The sequence below is a fragment of the Suricata suricatta genome, chromosome 6 (assembly GCF_006229205.1).
Source record: "Suricata suricatta isolate VVHF042 chromosome 6, meerkat_22Aug2017_6uvM2_HiC, whole genome shotgun sequence".
Classification (NCBI taxonomy): Eukaryota; Metazoa; Chordata; class Mammalia; order Carnivora; family Herpestidae; genus Suricata; species Suricata suricatta.
This window is the reverse complement of record NC_043705.1, coordinates 121,504,923-121,528,837: the sequence shown is the minus strand read 5'-3', so window position 1 is coordinate 121,528,837 and position 23,915 is coordinate 121,504,923. Positions and strand designations below refer to the sequence as shown.

The 23,915-nt window shown below is 42.4% G+C and overlaps 1 protein-coding gene across 3 annotated transcripts in view; it reads right to left on the bottom strand.

Moving 5' to 3' along the window:
* The window catches only part of PRLR (prolactin receptor), a 156,083-nt gene that overhangs the window by 19,388 nt on the left and 112,780 nt on the right, over window positions 1-23,915 (bottom strand). For all 3 annotated transcript variants that reach the window (XR_003909431.1, XM_029941011.1, XM_029941010.1), the window contains exons 3-4: window positions 3,658-3,767; window positions 1,000-1,132 (exon numbers count right to left, since the gene is read on the bottom strand). Coding sequence is in view for 2 of the 3 variants with exons in the window: in XM_029941011.1 (XP_029796871.1) it covers window positions 1,000-1,132; window positions 3,658-3,724 (200 nt within the window). In the remaining variant the exon portion in view is untranslated. The remainder of the gene's footprint in view (window positions 1-999; window positions 1,133-3,657; window positions 3,768-23,915) is intronic.

Here is a 23,915-nt window from a genome sequence, read left to right as displayed (position 1 = left end):
TCCCCCTGACACACACCGCACCGCATTTCTTGTGCATAGGTGTTGAGTTACATTTCATTAAAAAAAGGACGAAAGAGGATAAAAATTGATGTCGGTCTATTTCAGATTGCCCTAAGTCAGCAACAGAGGAAGGTGACTCAGAAAGGAGATATTTGAGGACAAGGTGGCTTACTGGGCTGCTCACATTTAGACTTCACAACCTCAACGCGAGACACACCACAGGGTGTGAAGGCATATTTAATTTTGGTCACCCATGTGAGTTCCTGAAATCTATTGACATCATACTCCTTTGCGTCTCAGCAGGGATGGCAGCTTTGTGTCCAACAACGTGCAGTCCTTGGGATGCGGGCCAGCGGTTGCACCACAGGGCCACGGCCTTCCTGGGATCTCCAAGAAGGTTTCGTTATGAGTAAAACAATATCTTCCCCTGCACATGACCTTGTTCAGCCCTCACTGCAACCTTAGCTCCAAATATGCCCCATGGAAGGTCCTGGGTCCTGGGTCAGCAAACGCTAAGGAAAACTCCTTACCTTCCTTTGCTTCAAGGGCCCTTTACTTTCTTGGTCATGAAACAAGTTAGAAAATCTAACGTTACCATGGTTGTTAAGGATTACACGACAATTCACTCTATCGCAAAAGTAACAATTACTAAGAAACAAATTACACACGCTATAAGGTTGACAGATGAGCATCTAAAATTAACCGGCATTCAGGAGAGATTCATATGTGACTTTGGGCTGCAACCGAAGCCTCGGACAGGCAGTGGAAACAGTGCTGCATTTCTGGGGTGGCGAACCAGCTTATGCGCATCAAGAGAGCGCCTGCAGGACATTAATAGGAGACTGTGGACCTGGAAAATAAGTTCTTGCCCCACTGGTTGGAGCCTTACTAGCGTCAGTCCAGGGAAGTGTGGTAATTCTAACTCAGAACTAGGGTTCTTTGCCCCAGGAGACTGAGAGCGGTCATGTGGGTTTGATAGGACAGAGGAAAACGTCTTACCCTTCCTTGTGGTAAGTCAGCGTGTACTTGGTGGGAAGTCCTCCATTCTCCCCAGGCTTCCACCAGCAGGAGAATGTCTCCTTTTCAGGAGAACGACATTTAACGATCTCAGGCTTTCCAGGAGGTGATTGTCCTAGAAAAAACCAGAAGCCTCTGAAGTAAAGATGAGGGTGCATTCACTCATTCTTCCATCCTGCTGGTGACAGAAGCAGACTCGGGGGAGCGGCCCAGTGACGAAGTCTTGGGGGGAGCAGGCCTAGAGGGGGGCTGCTCAGAAATGCCAAAGTGTCAGCCTCCAGCAGCACGGGCTGCCTGGATGCTGACAGGGCTGTGTGGGTGCATGTGTGCACGTGTGTGTCCTGTGAGGCAAGAAATGGCAACTAACGGGGATTGGTGACTAACCTGAAAACCCCAAGAAAGAATGGACACCAAGAATGAGCCGGACACATGTGGACTGAAGAGGACGTGGCCCTTCCTCAATCCCAGAGTCTATGAAACTGACACCATCTCACAGTAGAGGGGTGACTGCAAAAAGAATTCTCTCCCAGGCACCAGCTTCCTGGGGACCCTCTGCTGAAACAGGGCTCTCTGCCACTTTTCCATCTGCTCACAAAGCTCCAGCTTTCTGCCATTCCCACACAACTGACTCAGTCTGTGGCCTTCATTTTCCCTTGATTCCATTTGGTTTTGACCTCTGACCCCGTCTCACTCTCTCTCTCCTCATTCTCCAACCCCCATTTCTGAATCTTGTTTTTAGTCCCTTTTGTTTAATATTCCACCCCCCGCCCCCCGCCCACTTTTGGGTCTTTTTGTAGTGAGTGGCAAAGGGCTTCCTTGTGGTTCTATGGCTCTTTTGGGGGTGGGAGGCACGGTGAGAGGGGAGAGAGTGGGCAGCTCCCTCCCAGGTTACCAGCTACCATTCTGACACAAGAGCCGTCTCTAATCCTAATTGGAAACTAGAAGGTCTGAATGAGGTGATGCAGAAAATACAATGTCAAGAGGGTGAGGGTTTTCAGTTGCTTAATCCCCAGAGATCTTGGTGAGCTGCCCCTCCTCTTCCTTATCTGTCAGGTTCAGAGAGGGAGCGAGTCCTCTCTGTTTTCTCTCTGTTCTCTCTCCCTGCCCCTCCTGCTGGCTCCTAGGCCAGAGCTTTGTGCTGAGCACCAGACCAGAAAGGGCAGGTTGGAGGAGGACATGCATGGGAAGAAGGGGGCACCAGGCAAAACTATCCAGAAAGAAGAATTTCATGGAATGAGACGACGCAGTGCATAGGGTGGAGAGAGGTCACCGGCTAATCATGTCAGCAGGAGCTGGGCTACCTTCTGGCTCCCAGGCCCCCTGAACACCGTCAAAGAATTACAGAAAACCTCGGAACTCCATGCAAGCCAGCCTGGGGTTAGGTCTGCCAAGATCGTTCGTCCTCCAGGGAAAATTTCTTCAAGGTAGCGTCACAGGTTGAAGCAATTTGTTTGCTGTGTCTTGTTATGGTTGGGAAGGAGTGTGTGGGGCAGAAAAGTCTATTAACCGCCCCCCAAAACCTATGGCTCAATAGTAAAGAAGCCAATTAAGGCAGCTGATGATCATTTGAGTACTTAAAATTTCCCCCTGGATTATACTGATCTCTACGATCCTTTTTCTCTCTCCCTGGAAACTTATCTCTTTTAGATTTCACTGGTTATTCATTGTACTTCTAGGAAATTCAAGAGAGGAGAGCACAGTTGTGAAATTACAATTAGTTAAATGTTCCTTTCATTCACTTTAGCAGAGACAGTGAGAATTAATGGACTGTCTCACTATCCTTATAAAGTGCACACAGAGAGTCAACCACGTCGGCACCATACACATGGGTGCACACAACTATCCACACAGAGCCCACCTCACAAACACACACACGCACACCCCCGTCAGCAGACATATACGCAGATGCGTGCTCAGAGAATACAGACAGGTACACACATGAACACACACATTCATGGAGGCACAAACACAGAGGTATACTTCCATTGGTAGCCACAGAGAAGCATTTGCAATCAGATACACAGAGAGAAGTTAATACACAGAAGCTTACACAAAAGTATCCACACCCAAGGATACCGGGGGTGGCCTCACCTCCCAGCACGCTCGCTCAGCCGTGAACTTCGCTCGAGCTGTGAACCCCATTTCTCTCAGCACAGACACAGAAGTGGCTATATGTTTCCCATCATGTAACAGCAATCCCTGTGTCTCTTTACACTTTTTCAAACATTTTTGCACATAAATTATTTCATCTGAGGTGGAGGGAACATCATTATCCTCACTTTGAAAATGTGGAAATGCAGAGACATCGGGTGATTGGCTCAAGGTTCCATATATAGCTCGTCGTAGCTGACAGAGGCTGGACTGAGACTCTGGTCTCGTTCACGCAGCAGCCTCACTGCATTCCCAGATGAGGACAGAAGGCACCACATAGGGACACGCTTTTGCATTCACCACATCACTTCCTTTGCATTAATTTCTGCAATAATTTTAGTCCCCAAAATATTGCAGATAATTTTATAGCAGCAAATCACTTTGACCTTTTCATTTCTTGTTACTGAGTACAAGAGGACTATGTGGACTCTCCGCCCTCTCAGGAAGCACCCCAGGGAATTAAAGAGAGCAGGACAGTCTCTTACTTACCATTCAGGAGACCGGTGTCGAGAAAAAGTAGCAAAACGAAAATTGTGGATGCCACACTTTCCTTCATTTTGGCTCCTTTCTCTTTCTACAGGGAATGTATCAGACTTTCACTGAAAGAAAAGGTACCAGGCAACTTTTTGTGAAATAACAGTCTGGTCAGGCACATGCACCACTTTATTCTGGGTGTTTGCAACTGATTCTTGCTCCTTGCCTAATGTGAATGACAAAATAGGAGGAAAGGAATGTAGGAAAATGTAACATGGTTGGGTGGCTTGGCTCAGAATAGATGCACACATGCTAAGAAAAATTCTACCACCAGAGGTCACCAGAGGACAAGGTTCAAGGGCCGCTGCTTGGCAGCCTCTTATTTACATACAATGAAACATTGTTCGGTTTCCACTCTTCGGTCACCTAACAATACACCATCAATTTTATGTGACACAGATTGGATGCCGCAGAAGCGAACCATTTTTGGAGGGCTTTGATCCACCAGCCAAAAAGAAGCCAGGCTGAAAAGTCCGTACACTCAGTACCCTCAGTATGACTTCAACTTGCCCTCACTGATGCCAAGTTAGGGGGGGTTCCTCTGAAGGTGTAGGCTGAATAAGGAGTCCGCTGGGCTTGGGCATAACTGAGGTCCATCCAGTGAACTCCAGTGAACCTCCATGTGCTTCCTTCCTCTTTCAAGAAATGACAAACCCCCGTAATAATTCAAGTCCCTTGGTTTTGGGGTAGTAAGTAAATTTCGAACCTGCAGGGGTTGAGAGTTTTGAGCAATTTATTGTTAATATTATTATTTTTACTCTTGGGACAAATTTCAAAGTCTCCTGATGTCCTTCTCAGAAAAAAGCATTTTTAAAGACATTTGAAAAAGGCTCATTCATCTTGTTGGACTCCAAAAAATTCACAGAAAACAACAGATTTGATGAAGTAAGTGTAAATTCTTGGAAACACATCGTATATATTTTCTTTTTAATTTTAAGATTTTTTTGATTATAATCAAGGGAAGAACATGCAGAGGCAAGGCTGTCTGTCTTGAGACACTTGAAATGGTTGGGCGGTGTCTGAGGAGCCTTGGGAAGACCAGCCTTCCCCCATTCCTCCGGCCCGAGTGAGGGTTCCCCATGTACCAAGCTGGATGCCATCTAAGGAACAACTTCGAAAAGGCTTTCTCTACCTGATACCACTCCCTGTGAGGCATGCTGGGAAATAGAAATCTTAGTGACAACAGAGATTTGGGTACCTGGGCGCCATCAAGTACAAGAGGCTCTTGGTTTACTAATGGCTCCTGTGAGGCAGCCAGTATGTCGGGACCTTCTAGTTGCTCTTTCAGGATTCCTTCCAAATGCCTCCTCCTTCCCAGGTTGCACATTCTAAACCACCTGACCCATCGAACCCCTCAGATCACTTAATTAATTAACTTAAAAATATTTATTTATTTTCAGAGAGAGAAAGAGAGAGGACATATGCATGAGTCTGTAAGAGAGACCGTGGGGAAAGGGCAGAGAGAGAGAGAGAGAGAGAGAATCCCAAGCAGGCTCCAGGCTGTCATGCAGAGCCCCATGTGGTGCTCAAAACCACGACCGTGAGATCTGAGCCAAAATCAAGAGTTGGACGCTCCACTGACTGAGCCAGCCAGGTGCCCCCTCGGGTCATTTCATTTAAATCAAGCGGTTAGAGGTTCAAAGTGGGAATAATCATGCCTACCGTGTCTGGAGCATAGGCACTATACTAAGTTTCCTAATCATTTGCATCTCATTTAGCCCTCAGAGTGGTACAGAGGGGGAAAGAAATTGTAAGTCGCATGCCATTGGGAGAGAGAAACGTAGTAAATCTGAAAGCCTCTAAGAATCAGCTTGATTTGCAGACAGTCTGTGGTGGACAGGGCAGTAATTCTTGCTTCTATGGTGGGGAGAGTGGCGACAGAGCAGGGAGCCTGGGTGAGCAGCACGCCAGCCCCGAGGGCTGCGAGGCCTACTTGTGCTCTCACAGTACTTAATCCAGCTTCAACAGTTCCATATAGCCCTGGAAGAGTTCTTTTGTCTTGGAGATCTGATGCTCTCATTCCGGCTTGGGGATGGGATTTGGTCCACTGGCTGAAGAAGTTCTAGAACATCCTTTTATTGAGACGTCTGTGGCTCTTTTGGGCATTGCATAAAAATGCTGGAGATCAAGATGCTATAAACCACAATTTTTAGATAAGGTCAGATGCTCTCTGGACAGCTCTGCAAAATCAAGGCTCCAAGTGATTTGCAAAAGAAATGACTGGATGGGGAGGGCAAGGTGGGGGCGGGTAGGAGCAGACATCGCCATGGCTCATACTTCCTGGTGTGCTGGTCCAGGCTTAAAGAAACTGTCTTAAATAAAGCTTTTCTATAAAAATGCTTGCAGGAAGTATTTTATAGACTGAAAAGAAAACAAACAAACAAACTCATTTTCTCTGGAGTACCCCCAGCTATCTTGGAATCTGGTTAGTGGCCACCATCCACTTTCTGCTCCCCTGAAATCCCCATGCCAGGGCATTAGACATAAGCTGATTGGTGTTGTCACTGTGTTTCACCAGGGATTTCTCAACTCATCCTGCACCTTATTCTCCACCAGCACAAACACAGTGGGGAAAGGGAACCTTCACAAGAACAAGGGAATCACAACTGCTAACCTAAGGGGGCTATGCCGAATGTTAACTCTATCACTTATTGTGGTTTTTCCAGACTAGGCATAGTTCTCCTGCTTAATCCACTGTCATTTTTCCCCCTATTTTTTTTTTAAATGGCTGGTGGATCCTAGACTAGGGATACATTTGTTTTTATTTCTTTATTTCTTTATTTTTTTTAAATTTATTTAAAATAGTTTATTGTCAAATTGGTTTCCATACAACACCCAGTGCTCTTCCCCATAAGTACCCTCCTCCATCACCACCACCTCTTTTCCCCCCTCCCCCTCCCCCTTCAACCCTCAGTTTGTTTTCAGTATTCAACAGTCTCTCAAGTTTGTTTTTATTTCTCTAAGCTGTCCTCCCAGGCACCCATTCCCAGCGCCCAGTGCAAGTGAGATCCTGATCAAGGACCTCCTCACTGACCCCAGTTGGGGCTGGAACACCCGAAGAGTGTCCACAGGTTGCTTTTAGAGATAGTTATAGGGGCAAACTGCTCCAAATACAGGGATGGATGCCAATTAAGAAAACATCAGTCCCACATCTCAGTTCAAGGACAATTATATTGGCTTCACTCCTCACCAGCTCCCTGGGTGTGACTGCGCTTTAAAAATGTAAGATTTGGAAGAAGAATAAACTATTTAAAATAAATTAAAAAAAATAAATAAAGAAACATGGCGGAGAAGTAGGGGCACCCGAAGTCTCTCATCCCTCAAACGCAGCAGTATTGAGGCCAGAAGACTTGGAGTTCTAGGAGTCTGGGCTACAGAGTGACAGAAACATCTCCAGGGGCCCACAGGGACAACTTGGCAGGCCGTAGGTGTGTGATTGTGAATTGAAAGAGATAAAAAGGACAGCATAGGAATGGAAGGAAGGGATCCCTTTCTGTGGAGAGACTAAGAAAGGGAAAGAGAGGCTGTGGAAATACAGGATTGTATTTGCACAAGAAAAAAAACCATGGATTGGGGAACAGAAAAAAAACAGATAAAGAACCAATTTCTAACTGTGGGGCTCTCTCTGGACTGGGGCCAGCTGCCCTATTCGCACACCTGGGGAGGAGGGGAGCCATTCCCAGGCTCTGTATTCAGCTCGGATGTGCAGTCGGAGAGAGCAATCCTCTCCCCTGAGTGCAGTGGGAAGCAGGCAAATAGCTACTCCAAGGACAAGAGACCTTGCAGGCACCAGCAAGGTGGGGCTTCAGGAAATGGACAATGGGCCCACAGTGGAGGCAGGATCCACCTACACCAAACCACACCCTTCTGTGCCTGGTAATTGGCAAAATACAAATATACAGAGAGAATTCTGAAAGCGGCTAGAGACAAATGGGCCTTAACCTACAAAGGTAGACACATAACGGTAGTAGTAGACCTGTCCACTGAAACTTGCCATGCCAGATGGGAGTGGCAGGAAATACTCAATGTGCTGAATGGAAAAAACAGGCAGCCAAGAATCCTTTATCCAGCAAGGCTGTCATTCAGAATAGGAGAGATAAAAGCTTTCCCAGATGAACAAAAACTGAAGGAGTTCATGATCACTAATCAGACCTGCAAGAGATCCTAAAGGGGATTCTGTGAGTGGAATGCTGCAAAGACTACAAGGGACCAGACATCACCACAAGCATGAAATAAAACAATGACACTAAATCTGTATTTTTCAATAATAACTCTGAATTTAAATAACCTAAATGCTCTAATAAAAAGACATAGGTTATCAGAATAGATTAAAAAAAAAAACAAACCAAGATCAATCTATATGCTGCCTACAAGAGAACCATTTTAGACCCGAGGACACCTTCAGATTGAAAATGACTGGATGGAGAACTTTCTAACTACTACTGAAAGTCAAAAGAAAGCTGGAGTAGCCATACTTATATCAGACAAACTAGATTTTAAACTAAAGGCTGTAATAAGAGATGAAGAAGGGCCTTATATCATAATTATGGGGTCTATCCATCAAGATGAGATAACAATTGTAAATATTGATGCCCCCAACATGAAACACCCAAATATATAAATCAATTAATCACAAACATAAGGAATCTTATTGATATGAGTATGGTAATTGCAGGGGACTTTAATACTCCACTTACAGCAATGGACAGATAATCTAGGCAGAAAATCAATAAAGAAACAATGGCTTTGAATGATACACTGGACCAGACGGAGTTGACAGATATTCATCCAAAAGCAGCAGAATACACATTCTCTCAAATGCTCATACAACATTCTCCAAGATATATCACATCTGGGTCACAAAACAGCCCTCAATAAATATAAAAGAACTGAGATAACACCATGCATATTTTCAGATCACAATACTATGAAATTTGAAATCAACCACAAGAAAAAAATTAGGAAACCTTCCAAATGCATGGAAGTTAAAAAACATCCTACTAAAGAATGAATGGGTCAACCAAGAAATTAAAGAAGAAATTTAAAAATACATGCAAGCAAATGAAAATGAAAACATGATGGTCCAAACCCTTTGGGATGCAGTAAAGGCAGTCCTAAGAGGAAAATACATTGCAATCCAGGCCTATCTCAAGAAACAAAAAAATCTCAAATACAAAACAACCTAACAGCACACCTAAAGGAACTAGAACAGAACAGTAAAGAAATTCCAAAGCCAGCCAAAGAAGAGATATAATAAAGACTATAGCAGAAATAAACAATACAGAATCCAAAAATACCCCACAATAGAACACATCAATAAATCGAAGAGCTAGTTTTTTGAAAAAATAAACAAAACTGATAAACACAGAGCCAGATTCCTCAAAAAAGAAAAGAGAAAAATATATAAAACCACAAATGAAAGAGGATAGATCTCAACCAATACCACAGAAATACAAACAATTATTAGAGAACACTATGAAAAATTATATGCCAACAGACTGGACAATCTAGAAGAAATGGAAAAAATCCTAGACACCATACATTACTAAAACTCAAACAGGAAGAAATAGAAAATTTGAACAGACCCATAACCAGTGAAGGAATTGAATTGGTTATCAAAAAAACTCCCAACATATAAAAGTCATAGGCCAGATGGCTTTCCATGGGAATTCTATCAGACATTTAAAGCAGGGTTAGTACCTATTCTTCTCAAGCTGTTCCCAAAAATAGAAATGGAATGAAGGCTTCCAGATTCATTCTATGAAGCCAATAGTACCTTGATTCCCAAACCAGAGACCCCACTACAAAGGAGAATTATAGGCCAATATCCCTGATGAACATAGATGCAAAACTTCTCAACAAGATGCTAGCAAATCAAATTCAGCAGCATATTAAAAGAATTATTCACCATCATCAAGTGGGATTCATTCCTGGGCTTCTGGACTGGTTCAATACTTGGAAATCAATCAATATGATACATCACATTAATAGAAGAAAGAGTAAGAACCATATTACCTGTCAACAGATGCAGAAAAAGCATTTGACTATATACAGCATCCCTTCTTAATAAAAGCCCTCAAGAATGTCAGGATAGAGGGAACATACCTTAACATCATAAAAGCCATATATGAAAAGCCCACAGCTGATATCATCCTCAGTGGGGAAAAACTGAGAGCTTTCCTCCTGAGGTCAGGAACATGACAGGGATGTCCACTCTCACCACTACTGTTAAACACTGTTTAACACAGTGTTGGAAGTCGTAGCCTTAGCAATCAGACAACAAAATGAAATAAAAAGCATCAAAATTGGCAATGAAGAAATAAAACTTTCATTTTTCACAGATGATGTGATACTCTATATGGAAAACCCAAAAGACTCCACCAAAAGGCTGCTAGAACTAATACATGAATTCAGCAAAGTCGCAGGATACAAAATCAATATACAGAAATCAGTTGCATTTCTATACACCAATAATGAAGAAACAGAATGAGAAATCAAGAAATCAATCCAATTTGCAATCGCATCAAAAATCATGGAAAACCTAGGAATAAACCTAACCAAAGATGTAAAAGATCTGTGTGCTGAAAACTATAGAAAGTTATGAAAAAATTTGAAAAAGTCACAAAGAAATGGAAAAACATTCCATGCTCATCGATTGGAAGAACAAATATTTTTAAAGTGTCAATACTACCCAAAGCAATCTAGACATTCAAAGCAATTCCAATCAAAATTGCACTGGCATTCTCCTTCAAGCTAGAACATACAATCATAAAATTTGTATGTAACCACAAAAGGCCCCAAATAGCCAAAGTACTGTTGAAAAAGAACACCAAAGTGGGAGGCATCATAATCTCTGACTTTAGCCTCTACTACAAAGCGGTAATCATCAAGACATGATATTACACAAAAACAGACACATAGACCAATGGAACAGAATAGAGAACACAGAATTGGACCCACAAATATATGGCTATCTAATCTTCAACAAAGTAGTAAAGAATATCCAATGGAAAAAAGATGGTCTCTTTAGCAAATGGTGCTGGGAGAACTGGACAGCAACATGCAGAAGAATGAAATTGGACCACTTTCTTACATCATACACAAAAATAAATTCAAAATTGATGAAAGACCTAAATGTGAGATAGGAAACCATTAAAATCCTATAAAAGAAAACAGGTAGCAACCTCTTGGACCTCAGCCACAGCAACTTCTCACTAGACATATCTTTAGAGGCAAGGAAAACAAAAGCAAAAATAAACTATTGAGACCTCATCAAGATAAAAAGCTTCTACACAGCAAAGAAAACTATAAACAAAACGAAAAGGCAACAAACGGAATGGGAGAAGATATTTTCAAATGACATATCAGACAAATGGTTAGGATCCAAAATCTGTGAAGAACTTACCAAACTCAACACCCAAAAAAACAAATAATCCAGTGCAGAAATGGCAAAAGACATGAATAGACACTTTTGCAAAGAAGATATTCAGATGGCCAACAGACACATGAAAAGATGTTTAACATCACTCATCATCAGGGAAATACAAATCAAAACCACATTGAGATACCACCTCACACCAGAGTGGCTAGAATTAACAACTCAGGAAACAACAGATGTTGGCAAGGAGGTGGAGAAATGGGAACCCTTTTGCACTGTTGGTAGGAAGGCAAACTGGGCAGCCACTCTGGAAAACAGTGTGGAGATTCCTCAAAAAATTAAAAATAGAACTACCTTATGACCCAGAAATAATACTACTAGGAATTTATCCAAAGGATACAGAAGTGCTGATTCATAGGGGCACATGTACCCCAAATTTTATAGCAATGCTATCAACAATAGCCAAGAGCCCAAATGTCTATCAACTGATGAATGGATAAAGAAGATGTGGTTCATATATACAATGAAATACTACTTGGCAATGAGAAAGAATGAAATCTTGCCATTTGAAACAACGTGGATGGAACTGGAGGGTATTATGCTAAGTGAAATAAGTTAGTCAATGAAAGACAGATATCATATGTTTTCACTCATATGTGGAAATTGAGAAACTCAGCAGAAGACCATGGGGGAAGGGAAGGGGAAAAATAGTTTCAGAGAGGGAGATAAACCATAAGAGACTCTTAGATATAGAGAACAAGTGAGGATTGATGGCAGGGGGGCTGGGGAAAGGGAAAAATGGGTGATGGGCATTGAGGAGGGCACCTGTTGGGATGAGCACTGGGTGTTGTATGTAAGAGGGAATCTACCTCTAAAACCAAGAGCACACTGTATACACTGTATGTTAGCCAACTTGACAATAAATTGTATAAAAGACCTTCAAACAATAAAAATAAAAACACAAGATTTGGAACTAAAGAGCAGATTTGTAGGAAATCAACAGCTCCCATCCTTGCCCATGACCAGCTGCATTGCTTCTGAATTCTCAAAGACCAGCCCCCATCTTCACGCTCCCGCATCCCCCATTATCTTATTCAAATATACCTTCCCACAATGCTATGTCCCATGGCGGTATGATCTCCACAAAATCTCCCTTCTTCCTCATTTTTGTTCTGTACCAATGCTGATGCTGTCCAGGCCATGTTTTCTGAAAGCTTCCCTTCATCACCCTCTTCCATTAAGCCAAGACTCTTCTACACAGGTCAACAGCTGGAAAAAAAGCCTGTAAATTTAGCCTCGCAGCCTACCTTTCTAAGAAACAGGACCTACTCTCCCTGGATGGAAAATCAGGGCTACAGCCCCGTGGTGTGGGCTGATCCCACTACCCACGCTGGAAAGGGCGAACCATAGGAGGGGAGCTCTTGTGACCCCTGAGAGTTAAAAAATAACAGATATCAGCATACTCACTGTCTGCACATTCTGCCCCACCTGGCCCCTGAACCAATCTTGAAGGCCAGGATTTCAGCTCTACTGCTTTGTGGAGCTTGCTTCCCAAAACCTGGTGATCCTCTAGGTGCAGTCCCTAACCTGGCCTGCCTCATCTGTCACTATTGCCCCAATATTTTATTCAGAATTTTTATCCATTCCTCTGACTCTAGAAATGGACCTAGCATGTTAGGCAGTGGTTCTGAGGACCTACCTAACTATGGCAAGCTCAATTCCTGATGGATCAAGATTTGGATTTTTTTTTTCATTTTAATTTTAACATTCATTTACTTTTGAGTGTGTATGTGTGTTTGTGGGTGTGGGTGTGTGTGTGTGTGTGAGAGAGAGAGAGAGAGAGAGAGAGGATGAGAGAGAGAGAGAGAGAGAGAGAGAGAGAGAGAGAGAGAGGAGAGAGAGAGAGAGAGAGAGCATAAGCAGGGGAGGAGCAGAGAGAGAGGGAGACACAGAATCCAAAGCAGGCTCCAGGCTCTGAGGTGTCAGCACAGAGCCCGACGTGGGGCTCAAACCCACAAGCTGTGAGATCATAACCTGAGCCAAAGTCAGATGCTTAACTGACTGAGCCACCCAGGTGTCCTAAGACTTGGATTTCTATAAAGACTGTCACACATAAGATATTATTCTCTTCAATGAGTTATTGCAAAGTGAATATGTCCCAGTTATAACCAAGTCAACAAATAGAACACAAATAGCACCCCAGGAGTCCCTCTGTGCTGGAAGCTATCTGAACTCACCATTTGAGTGAAAATTCCTGGTGAGGGTATAGCAAGTTTGCATGGTCTCTTGCCCCCAGATAGCTACCAAAACCTACCCTCTTGAAACTTTCATTTCTGCTTGGGCACCAAACCTCGGAGAGCTTTGCTGATTAGTGTCAGGAGTGGTCTGTCCCCCTGCCCTGTCTCTGAGGCATGATTGCACCTGGTCAGGGAAAAAATGAGTTGCTGGGAGCCACGTCGGCCTTGCTGGATGACACAGTCACAGCAAGGAAATGGCAGATGTTTGCACAGCTCCTGCCATGAAGCGAAACTGGTATCTCCTTCTACTATTGGCTCATATAGGGAACAGGACTCCTGTTATTGATTATGCCTCACAATGTTCCAAATCAGACTGATATTTCCCACACAGATACCTCATATGAAGAAGCATATTCCCACCTCTACAAAGAAGAATGTAGACAAAGCACTGCCAATGTTTGTCAAAAGGCTCTTCTAATGAGCCTTACAGATCCAAGACAGATAATAAGGGGGGTTAAAGAACACAAGAGTTACTATTAACTCTGGTCAGGAGAAAAAGAGCCTAACTTAGAGATAAGAAACAGACAAGAGCCGGACATAAGTTACTGCACATACCTTTGCTAATTGCTGCCACAAATACCTTCCCTTACACTGATATCCGTTATGAGCATGGGCAAGAGTAGTTAAAATTTAAACTCATACACAAAGGCCAGCACATCTAGGGCCCCTATGGTGCTTACTCCTTCAACATCAAGTAATAAGGTTGACACAAGCAACTTACTAACCAGCGTAAATACATTCTTCCTTTTGTGAGCCAGACAGAATGACTCCTAGCCTAGTCTATGCCTGAATCTTAGCGTTATTGATATAAACAAATGTGTTTGCTACCTGTTTCTCACTGAGAACACCCTGCTATCTTCTTAGTTGTAAGATTTACTACCGGTTTAAACAAATGTGTATGTTATCTGCTTTTCACGGAGAATATCTTGTTATCTTATTTGTAAAAATTAACTACCTCACTGAAATTAGAGTAGTTCTGCAAAAATGCCTCTGTAAAACCTGTTTCTGTACACTTTTTAAAACATCTTATCACTGAGAATTATTTGTAGTAAAAATTCTGGGGTGCCTGGGTGGCTCAGTTGGTTAAGCATCTGGCCTAGGCTCAGGTCATGATCTCACGGTTCATGGGTTTGAGCCCTGCATCAGGCTCTGTGCTGATGGCTAGCTCAGAGCCTGGAGTCTGTCTTCAGATTCTGTGTGTCTCTCTCTCTCTGACCCTCCCCTGCTTGCACTGTCTCTCTCTATCTCTCAAAAATAAATAAAAAAAACATAAAAAATTTTAAAATAAAAAATTTCACTTTTTTGATATCATGTTAACACTTGATCTATAAATAAAGACACACAAACCAACAAAGCAGAGATGCTTGCCTGGTGATCAGAAAGAAAGCCAAGGTTCTCTCACCCTCTCTTTCACTAACACCATCCATCCTTTCAGGGAGCCCTGGACCTGCTGGAGGTGGATCCCAGCACCCTTGATGTCTCCTCCCCATCTCTACCCACTCAGCAGAACCCACTCCTCTGACTTCTAACACCACAAATGACCTTTACCTACTTTTGGGTTTTATAGAATTGGAATCATACAACATGCATTCTTGAGTGTGTGTGTCTGTCTGGCTTCTTTAATTTCTTTAATTCCACATTGCTGAGTAACTTATCTTTTTAGAAAACTTACAAAACTTTACAATTTTTGTCATTTTACAAATTCACTGTCACTTCATCTCATTTATCTTCACTCATGTCATATTGAATGAACGAGCATAAATAAAATTATTTATTCATTCTCCTCTTGATGGATATTTGTGTTGGTCCAGGTTTTGGCAAACAGTGGATTTTGTTAAGACTGACCAAGACTCAGATGGCAGGGGAAATACTGTGTGATCTCTCTAATATATGAAATCTAAAAAAAAATCTATCTATCATCTATCTATATCTATAAAACTAAGCTCATAGATGCAAAGAACAGATTGGTGGTAGCCAGAGGTGGAGAGGCAGGGGTGGGAAAAATGGGTGAACTATTTTTTTTTTTCGGTTGGTTGGTTTCTTTAAATGCATTGAATAAAAGACATAAGAAATTAAAAAATAAAGTTTGATGAAGCTTCTGGTTTTAAATGGATATATTTACCTTGTTTACCAAAAAAGGATGAAATAGAAATAGCCTACAATTTTGCAGCATATAAATTTGATGGAACGATGAAAAGAGTAGTAAATAAGAACAAATTACCTCACGAGTTTTTAGTATAAAATGTGTTTCAAGTAAGTTATTCTGAGTGGAGACAAAAATACAGGATCGATTACAATTATTATCTTAAATATTTACATTTTTCAGTAAGAAAAAAATTAGAACAAAAACTGTCATCCACTTGCTGTACTTTTCAGATCTTACTAGATACCTAGTAAAGAGTACTTTCACAATGAAAAATGTTGTATGGATACAATTCAATTGCAAGTCTCATCACTTTTGAGTTTATTAACTATAAGAAGCCACTTTGAATAAGAATATAGGAAATTAAAAAAAAGACTCAGACGGTCAGGAAAGCCTGAGCACCTCAATTCCTTTGGCAAACCCACCCCAGCTTGAGTCTCTCACCATAAATGGTTAGGACATGCCTGCCACCTCTCCTGACTATGAATGCAAATCAAAGTTCAAATGTCTCTCTTGTCCCAAAAATATAAGAAGATTTACTTCTTGGGAACATAGTTTACATGCATTGACCCATTGTTTTTAGTGGTAGGAACTGTATTAGATGCTTCCTCTGGAGTCTGCCTGGTTGGGGTTCTCTGTCTGCCAAGTCTCTTTACCTGCAGTTCCACCTGGGTTAGATATGATCCGAGGCTAAAATAACAGGGAGTGAACCCCATAGGTACCCTTTGGTTTCCAGGAGTCTGGATATAGAAAGCCAATATTTAGTTTGGAAAACAGAAGACATAATCTGCTCAGGGTGGAAGGCTCAAGATTAAGACCATTGTATAAACTTTGCCCCAAGTCAATGGTCAGCGATTGCCTGTAGAATGAACAGGTGAATCTAAGACATGGGATGACACCTGCATACAAGAGGGCGTGTCCTATGTTAGCGTTATCACACCCCAGAGGTGGAGCCAGCTTAGTCTTCTGTCTTTGAGAGAAGAGGGGGTAGGCTTTAAGGAGAACATGGCAGCCGCTCTTTGATGCAGACACGGAAAGCTGGGGAAGTATTGCTCAGGAACCTTGGTCTGAGGGTGGGAAGTGAAGGCTCTGGCTCTCCCTGAGCTGCAAGCAAACATGTGCCCACATGTTTATCTGTCCGGAGCCTGGACAACATATTTACACATTTGCCTGTGAACTTTCATAGCAGGACCCTTGCTCAGGTGACCATCTATTATTATTTCTCTTTATCACTGCAACTATCAAGTTCACATTTTATTGCTTCTCAAACAGTTTTCCATCTTATTCCCAATTATGAGATATCCTTTGGTGGGCAACTTCTGGAATGTTCCACAAGGGGACTAGTTTTACATAAAATGACCCTCACATGAGAACCCAGCAGTTTAGTCAGAACATCACAGCTGTGTGAAAGTTATTAGAAACAACCCAGAGACCGATGTAAAATGCCCACCTCTGATTATAGACAAACCTTCCTCCCTCCTCTCCCAGGACGCCCAGAGGCGCCACCCAGAGGAGAACTTGGTGAAGACTGCGCTCTGTGAAGACGCATCCAGCAAGAGGGGTGTGCTGCGCCTGGAGAGGCAGATGGTCCGCAGAGGCTGAGTCTGTTCAAGCTGGAGCGGACTCTGGATTGGTATCACATACGGCAGCTTCAATAGAAAGATCTTCTGGCTCCTGCCACCTGTCCTGTATGCTCCTTTGCCCTGGAGTCCTTTAATAAAGCAGAGTGCTGGGGACGCCTGGATGGCTCAGTCAGTGGAGCATCCGATTTCAGCTCAGGTCATGATCTCAGGGTTTGGGAGTTTGAGCCCCGAACTGGGCTCTGTGCTCTCAGTGCAAGGAGCCTGATTGGGATTCTCTGTCTGCTTCTCTTTCTCTGTCCTTAGCTCTCTTTTTCTTAAAAATAAGTAAACATTTAAAAAAAACCAAAAAAAAAAAAAAAAAAAGCAGAGCACTGAACGCATCCCCATGGCTGGAGGCATCGCTTACACCACTTCCACTAGCCGGCCACAGCGTCCCAGCAGCCCCTCTGACTTGAGGGAGGTTTGTTTTTGTGCAGCCTGCTTGGCTTGGAGGCAAGAATAGCGTGCCTACGAGTTGCAATCCTCCCCAACAAAGGCACGCTTCGGGCAGATGGTGGAAAACAGACGTTGGCCTGATTTTCAGAGTCATTAGTTTCTTTCGAGGTCATTAATCAACTAATAACATTTTCAAAAACACCCTAAGTTGTAGGTTGTGTTTTACATAGCTGTTGCACAGAAATCAGTGGTTTTCAATCTGGGATTCACATTAGACAATGTAAGGAACTTTTTTTTTAAGTGTATTTATTTTGACAGAGAGAGCATGAGCAAGGGAGCAGCAGAGCGAGAAAGGGAGAGAGAAAATCTCACGTAGGCCTCACACTTTCAGTGCAGAGCCCATTGCGGGGCTTAAACCCACCAACAGGGAGATCATAACCTGAGCCAAACCCAAGGGTGGGACACATAACCACTGAGTCACCCAGGCCCCTCTGGAACTTCTTAAAAGTTCATGGGGAGATGACTGGTTTGTAGGTCTTGGGTCCTCCTGATCTCATTCCTAGAGAGTTAGGAGAGCAGGAAATCAATTACCTTCTTCTCCTTTTTCATTCTTGATATTAGCCAGGTTTAATTTTTAAAAATATTTTTAAATTTATTTTTGAGAGACAGAGAGAGAGACAGCGCGAGCAATGGAGGATTAGAGAGGGAGGGAGACAGAATCTGAAGCCAGGCTCCAGGCTCTGAGCTAGCTGTCAGCACAGAGCCCAACTCGGGCCAAACCCATGAACCGTGAGATCATGACCTGAGCCGAAGTTGGACACTTAACCGACTGAGCCACCCAGGTGCCCCAATATTAGCCAGGTTTAATCTCTGCACACCACCAAAGGCTTCACACTTTCTCATTTACTCATTGCTCAGTAATTCTATTAGCTCTGTCTGTTTTCGTATCTGGCTCACTACCTCACTGAGCAAAATATGTTCAGCCTTGTCTGAGGTGCACATGTGTGCAGATGTACTAATAACAAACTAAATCAACCCCTCTTCTCTCATCCTACCCCCAGAACAATGTGAACAATGATGCTTCCACATTTGCAATAGCCCCTTCTGTCCTGTAGGAAATCCTTTGGTGGGATGGGGGTTACCACAGCCAAGTGAGAGAAAAGAGGAGCTTGAGTTATGGTAGGGGAGAGGGTAGCTTGGGCAGGGCATATAAAGTAATAAGTGATTTATTTATTTATTTGTTTATTTATTTATTTTTAAGGCTCATGAAGATAGCTAGATCTGTGTGAGCATTCGTGTATTCATTCATCAAATACTGACTTCCCTCACTTCTTTTGGACCATGGTTCAAATGTCAACTTATCAGCAAGGTTTTCATTGATGGCACCTTAAATTACAATCCGTCTCCAGCACTGCTCCACATTCTTCATTCCCTGGTCCCACTTAACTGTTTTCCATGGCACTTACCATCATCTGACCTATGGTATTTTTTCCTTAGCTATTTGTCGATGGTTTGTCTCCCTCCCTAATGTGTAAACTCCATGAGAGAAGATATCATGCAGGATGGTGCCTAGAATAGTGGCCTACACCCCCAAAATCTGGGAATGTCTAGTTTTTTTGGTATGTCTTAAAAATATACTTGTAATGTCTTACAAAATAATGTCTGCCCCTTTCAGACGTTATTATTATGTCTTCCCTAAAAGTATAGCATAATAGCAACAAGCTCACCACTGGGGTTGGAATCCATCCATTTCTCTTCAATTCATAGTGTTTAAGAATAGGAGTTTTGGAGGCAGATCATCTGGATTGGAATCCTGTTTCTGCCACTTATGAGATGTGTGTTCACAGGCATCTTACTTAACTTCTTTGTCCCTTAGTTTCCTCTTCTGTAAAATGGGAATAAGACTAGGACCAACTTTATAGAGCTGTTATGAAGATCAGATGAGTCACTATTGGCAATGAGCTTAAAACAGCATCATCCTATAATGACAACCAGCCAATCCCTCTATTTCCCTATGGCTGACGTCTCTAACCCAAGCATTTTCCACCACAGAAGGAGAGAGGTAGAGTAGTTTCTTCTCCATGAAAAGTGTTGCATTTAGAACTTAGGCAGTAGGGGTATAAGCAGACCGGATTATCATCCTCAAATATTTGCTCTCTTGTAGTCACAGGATTGCATATTGTCATCCATTGTCATTGAGCATAATCCTACATCCTGTGGGAGAGACACCCATCCCATTTCAAGGCTATGTGGAAAGCTTTGGCCAATGGAATGTGAATGATTGTGATTGTTTTTGCTGTGTGCAAACAGAAACCTTAAACAATTGCATGGTTTGGTTTAGGCTTTCTTGTTCTTGTTCTCCACAGGCCCTCAGGATGTCCCAGATAGAGGCTACTCCCGTAGTCTGGGTTCTAGAATGAGAAGACAGGTGGAGCCTAGATAAGCCCAGCAGAGTCCAGCCCGTCCTAGCAGAGCCACTGCCAATCCAAAGCGTGTCCTCTGTCTTTACATAAAGTGAGCAAAAGGCGAATGCTCTTGTAAGCCCCTGAGACCGCGCTGCTTCTTATCACCGCAAAACTGACGAACACGGGGTAGGACAGTAGGAGGAGAGTGTTGTGCAAGACTGTTCAAACAAGATTATTTTTTCACAGAGGGATCTCTGTGTGTGTTATACATATGTGTGTGAATGTGCTATACAGCCCCACACAAAGCAACTTTACTTCGCCATAAAAAATCAATATTATATTGGTAACAACCTTGTCGAATATATATATATATGTACTTGTATATGTATATGTATATGTATATTTTTTTGAGAAAGAGTGGGTGCAAGTGAGTGAGGGGAAGAGAGAGAGATAGATAGATAGAGAGAGAGAGACAGAGAGACAGAGAGATAGAGAGAGAGAGAGAGAGAGAGAGAGAGAATCCCATGCAGGCTCTGTACTGTCAGTGCAGAGCCCAAAGTAGGGCTCAAGCTCACCCGAAGCAGGGCTCAAACTCATGAACTGTGAGATCATGACCCAAGCCAAAGGCAGATGCTTTGCCTACTGAGCTACCCAGGTGGCTCTATGATATATATTTTAATTTCTAGAAAACTGGATTGGGAAGTAAGAACAGAAATTAAAGTTAAAATAAAAAATAAATTATTGGCCCAGTGGCATTGGCTTCCTGGCTCCCTGCTTTTTTTGTCTCAGGAGGAAATGGATAGCAGAAATTCTAGAATTTTGGATATGAAAGGAAAAAGGACTCGAAAAGATTCTGACCCAACCTCTCTCTTTTCTATATGGGACAACTGAGGCCCGGAAAGATGAAGTGCATTGGCCAAGTGCCTGATGGGAGAATCTTTAAAACATTGAGAGTAGGCTGTGTGCACATGTGAGAAAGTTAACATGCCTAAGAAAAAATCCTAAAGAATGTGTAAAAGCATTTTCCCTCTTCATTTCCTTTTACCTAACATCTTATAATCCTGGAAGAGCATTCACAGGAATGATAAAAACTTCTGCTGTCCATCAGAGACTTGATTCTCCTTTTCTTTCTGGGCACAGAGTTAAAGATCATCTCATGGACTCCCTTGTAATTAGAAGGGATCAGGTGATTGAGTTGTGGCATCTGAAAGTGAGCAGAGATGATACACTTGTAATCTGGTCCTGGCATTTAAAACTTTTCACACATTCTCACTTGCTCAGTCATTCTTTCTCTCACCCATTATCACTAAAGGAAGATGAAATTAAGGATTTGAAGGTCCTAAGAGCCAAGCATAGCCAATGGATGGAAGAATCCTGAATTCCCTGCTGATGTTCAATGAACTGTGGCTTGGGTGACAAGTAAACCTTTGTTTTTTAAGCTTCTAAGATACAGAGAGGTTGAGTATTGTAGTGGCTGAGCCTGACTAGTCCAAGGAGAGTCAGTGCAGCTTAGTTTAGATGGCAGCTACTATATTTAACCAAGCAGAAAGTCTACAAATTAGTGAGAAATCTCTGACATTTGGCTTACTGCTGTTCCATCATGAATATCGTCATCAGAGTCTCAGAGTAACCTGTCTTGCTTCCTATACATTTTAGCTCCCTCACACTGTCACATTTATATCTTTACAAGCCTTCAATGGCACTTGGATGACTGACTAGTTTACAAATCCATATATAATACACGATTTAATTCATAGAGTCATGGAAAGAATACTTGACCTTGAGCTCTGCAACACGTTCTTCCCATTAATCCAAAAACCCTTCCTATTACTGAGAAATATGAGGCCCTACTGATTCTTCCAGTGAAGCTGTTCATGTCTATTAATTTGAACTCAAAGATGGATGGGTAACAAAGCTAACAAAGATATGACTGCTTTATAAGTGAGCTTTGAATATTGATGCATTTCTGTATCCCAAAATAAGACAGCTGCACTTAGAATAAGAGCTAAAAAGATGCTAAAGGATGCTAACATGTTAAAATGCAAGTGCTATTGTCAATTATAAAAGGGTCTCTCCGTATATTTCTTAATAAGTTTACCATACCATTAGCACAACAAACAGTAGGTCTAGCTCTCAGTTGGTTGGTAGATTTCCTGTGCCAATGTTTTTGCTCACAGAAGTAGAGTGGGCCCATGCAAATATCTGCACACCTGGCCACCATGATCCTGGCCTGGCAGAACGTGATAAGTCATTACTGACTCACCGCTTTACAATAATAACATCACTTCCTGGTATATAACTGATGGTGTGTCTTCCAGACAACTCTCTCTGAGACCACCAAAGGGGGGGAAATTAGGAAGTCAGTATTCAAAAGGTTAGTCAATTTCTCATTTTCTTTGTAATACTCTTCTTGGAAGATTATCTACAAATGATTTTCATCCTTGGCCTGGCAGATATCTTATTGTTGCATTCCCATGCTCCTCAACTCACCTTTAGAGACAAATTGATTTTAATATTACCACAAGAACAATATGATTTGAAAGGGAAGTTTGCTGCTTTGCTGATAGTCAAAGTTCTATTAATTGACTTATTTACAAGCCAAAATATAAATGGCTTGGGATGTTTCCCATGGGTTTGCCTAAGCAGAGTGGCTGATACGCACCTGGATTTCTGGAATGCATTTCTGAATGTCCTTGACTGCCTTAAAGACCCCATTATAACCCAGCCTTTTCTTTAAAGCTCTGTGCATGTGCCAGACATGCCCAAGTGGGCCCACTGAGTCAGTATGGGAGGAACAGCAGATAGCATTCACTTTAATATTCTGTGCAGTTCAGAAGAGGCATTTCGTGCTTAACAGAAGTCTTCTGAGCACACAGGAGCACTTAAATGCCTACAGAATGAAAGGTGAATAAACCAGGCGTGACAGCTTCCGACAGGCAGTCTCTGTTCTCACTCCTCACCCAACCTGAGCCCACATGCTCTTCTACATCACTTTATATATTCACCAGAGCAAGGATTTTGTGGGTAGACAGGTAGCACAGTTCATCGCAGTCAGTTGGCAAAATTCCTCATTAGGCATCTCTGTCTTCCCCTCCAAAGTTCCTCTCCTGTCAACTGCCATATCTTATCCCTTTAATCTTCCTTCCACACCTTTCCAAAAGTGCCCTCCATAGTCCCAAGCAATTCTGCTCTCAGTCTTTGCTCTCTTATCTCAGTGACTCAAAATGCCAGGCTTATTTCTTGAGAAATTAGAACTATCTAGTGTTCCTCAAAGTATACTTCCATGGAGGTCTTATCCTTCCCACCACGTGGCTTATAAAAGTCATCACCACCAGAAAAGCCTCCCTTTCTATGCAGGAATATGGCTGCTAGTTAAATGTGATTTCTCCATATTGTTTCAGAAGCAGTGAGGATTGGCACATGGCCACCCAACCCAAAGCTCATCTGCCTCTTTAGCCTCAGTTTCAGCTTTCTTTCCTTCAGGCAGGGACTTTCTCAGATCTTCCCCAAATGGGAGATGCCCTGCCTACGGAGCACCCAGGATCTGATAATGAATTTTGATTTATCCTTTCTCCCCCTACCTTCTGACACTAGAAGCTCATCAATGTCAAGAACCATGCTTATTTTTATTTTCTTCCATAGTCCTTATGCTTGATGCAAAGTGCAGTGCATACAAAGTGTTCAATAAGTGGTTTCAGAGAGATGGAATTTATTGGGTGTTAGCTGTATTCAGAGGGAAGTTCTTTAAACTGCTTTTAAATATGTAATTGAGAGACATATACCTTTTCCATTTGGGGTGGTTTAAAAATGGATAATAAATAATGCCAACATGTGTTTCATAGGACATTCACTTTTCAAAGTATTTTCATATAAAATATTTTATTTTATTATTTTCCCACCTCTGTAAAATTTCAGGATCATATCACTGAGTTTCCAAACACTTCTGTCTCTTCAGTGGTAGAGATGGGATAG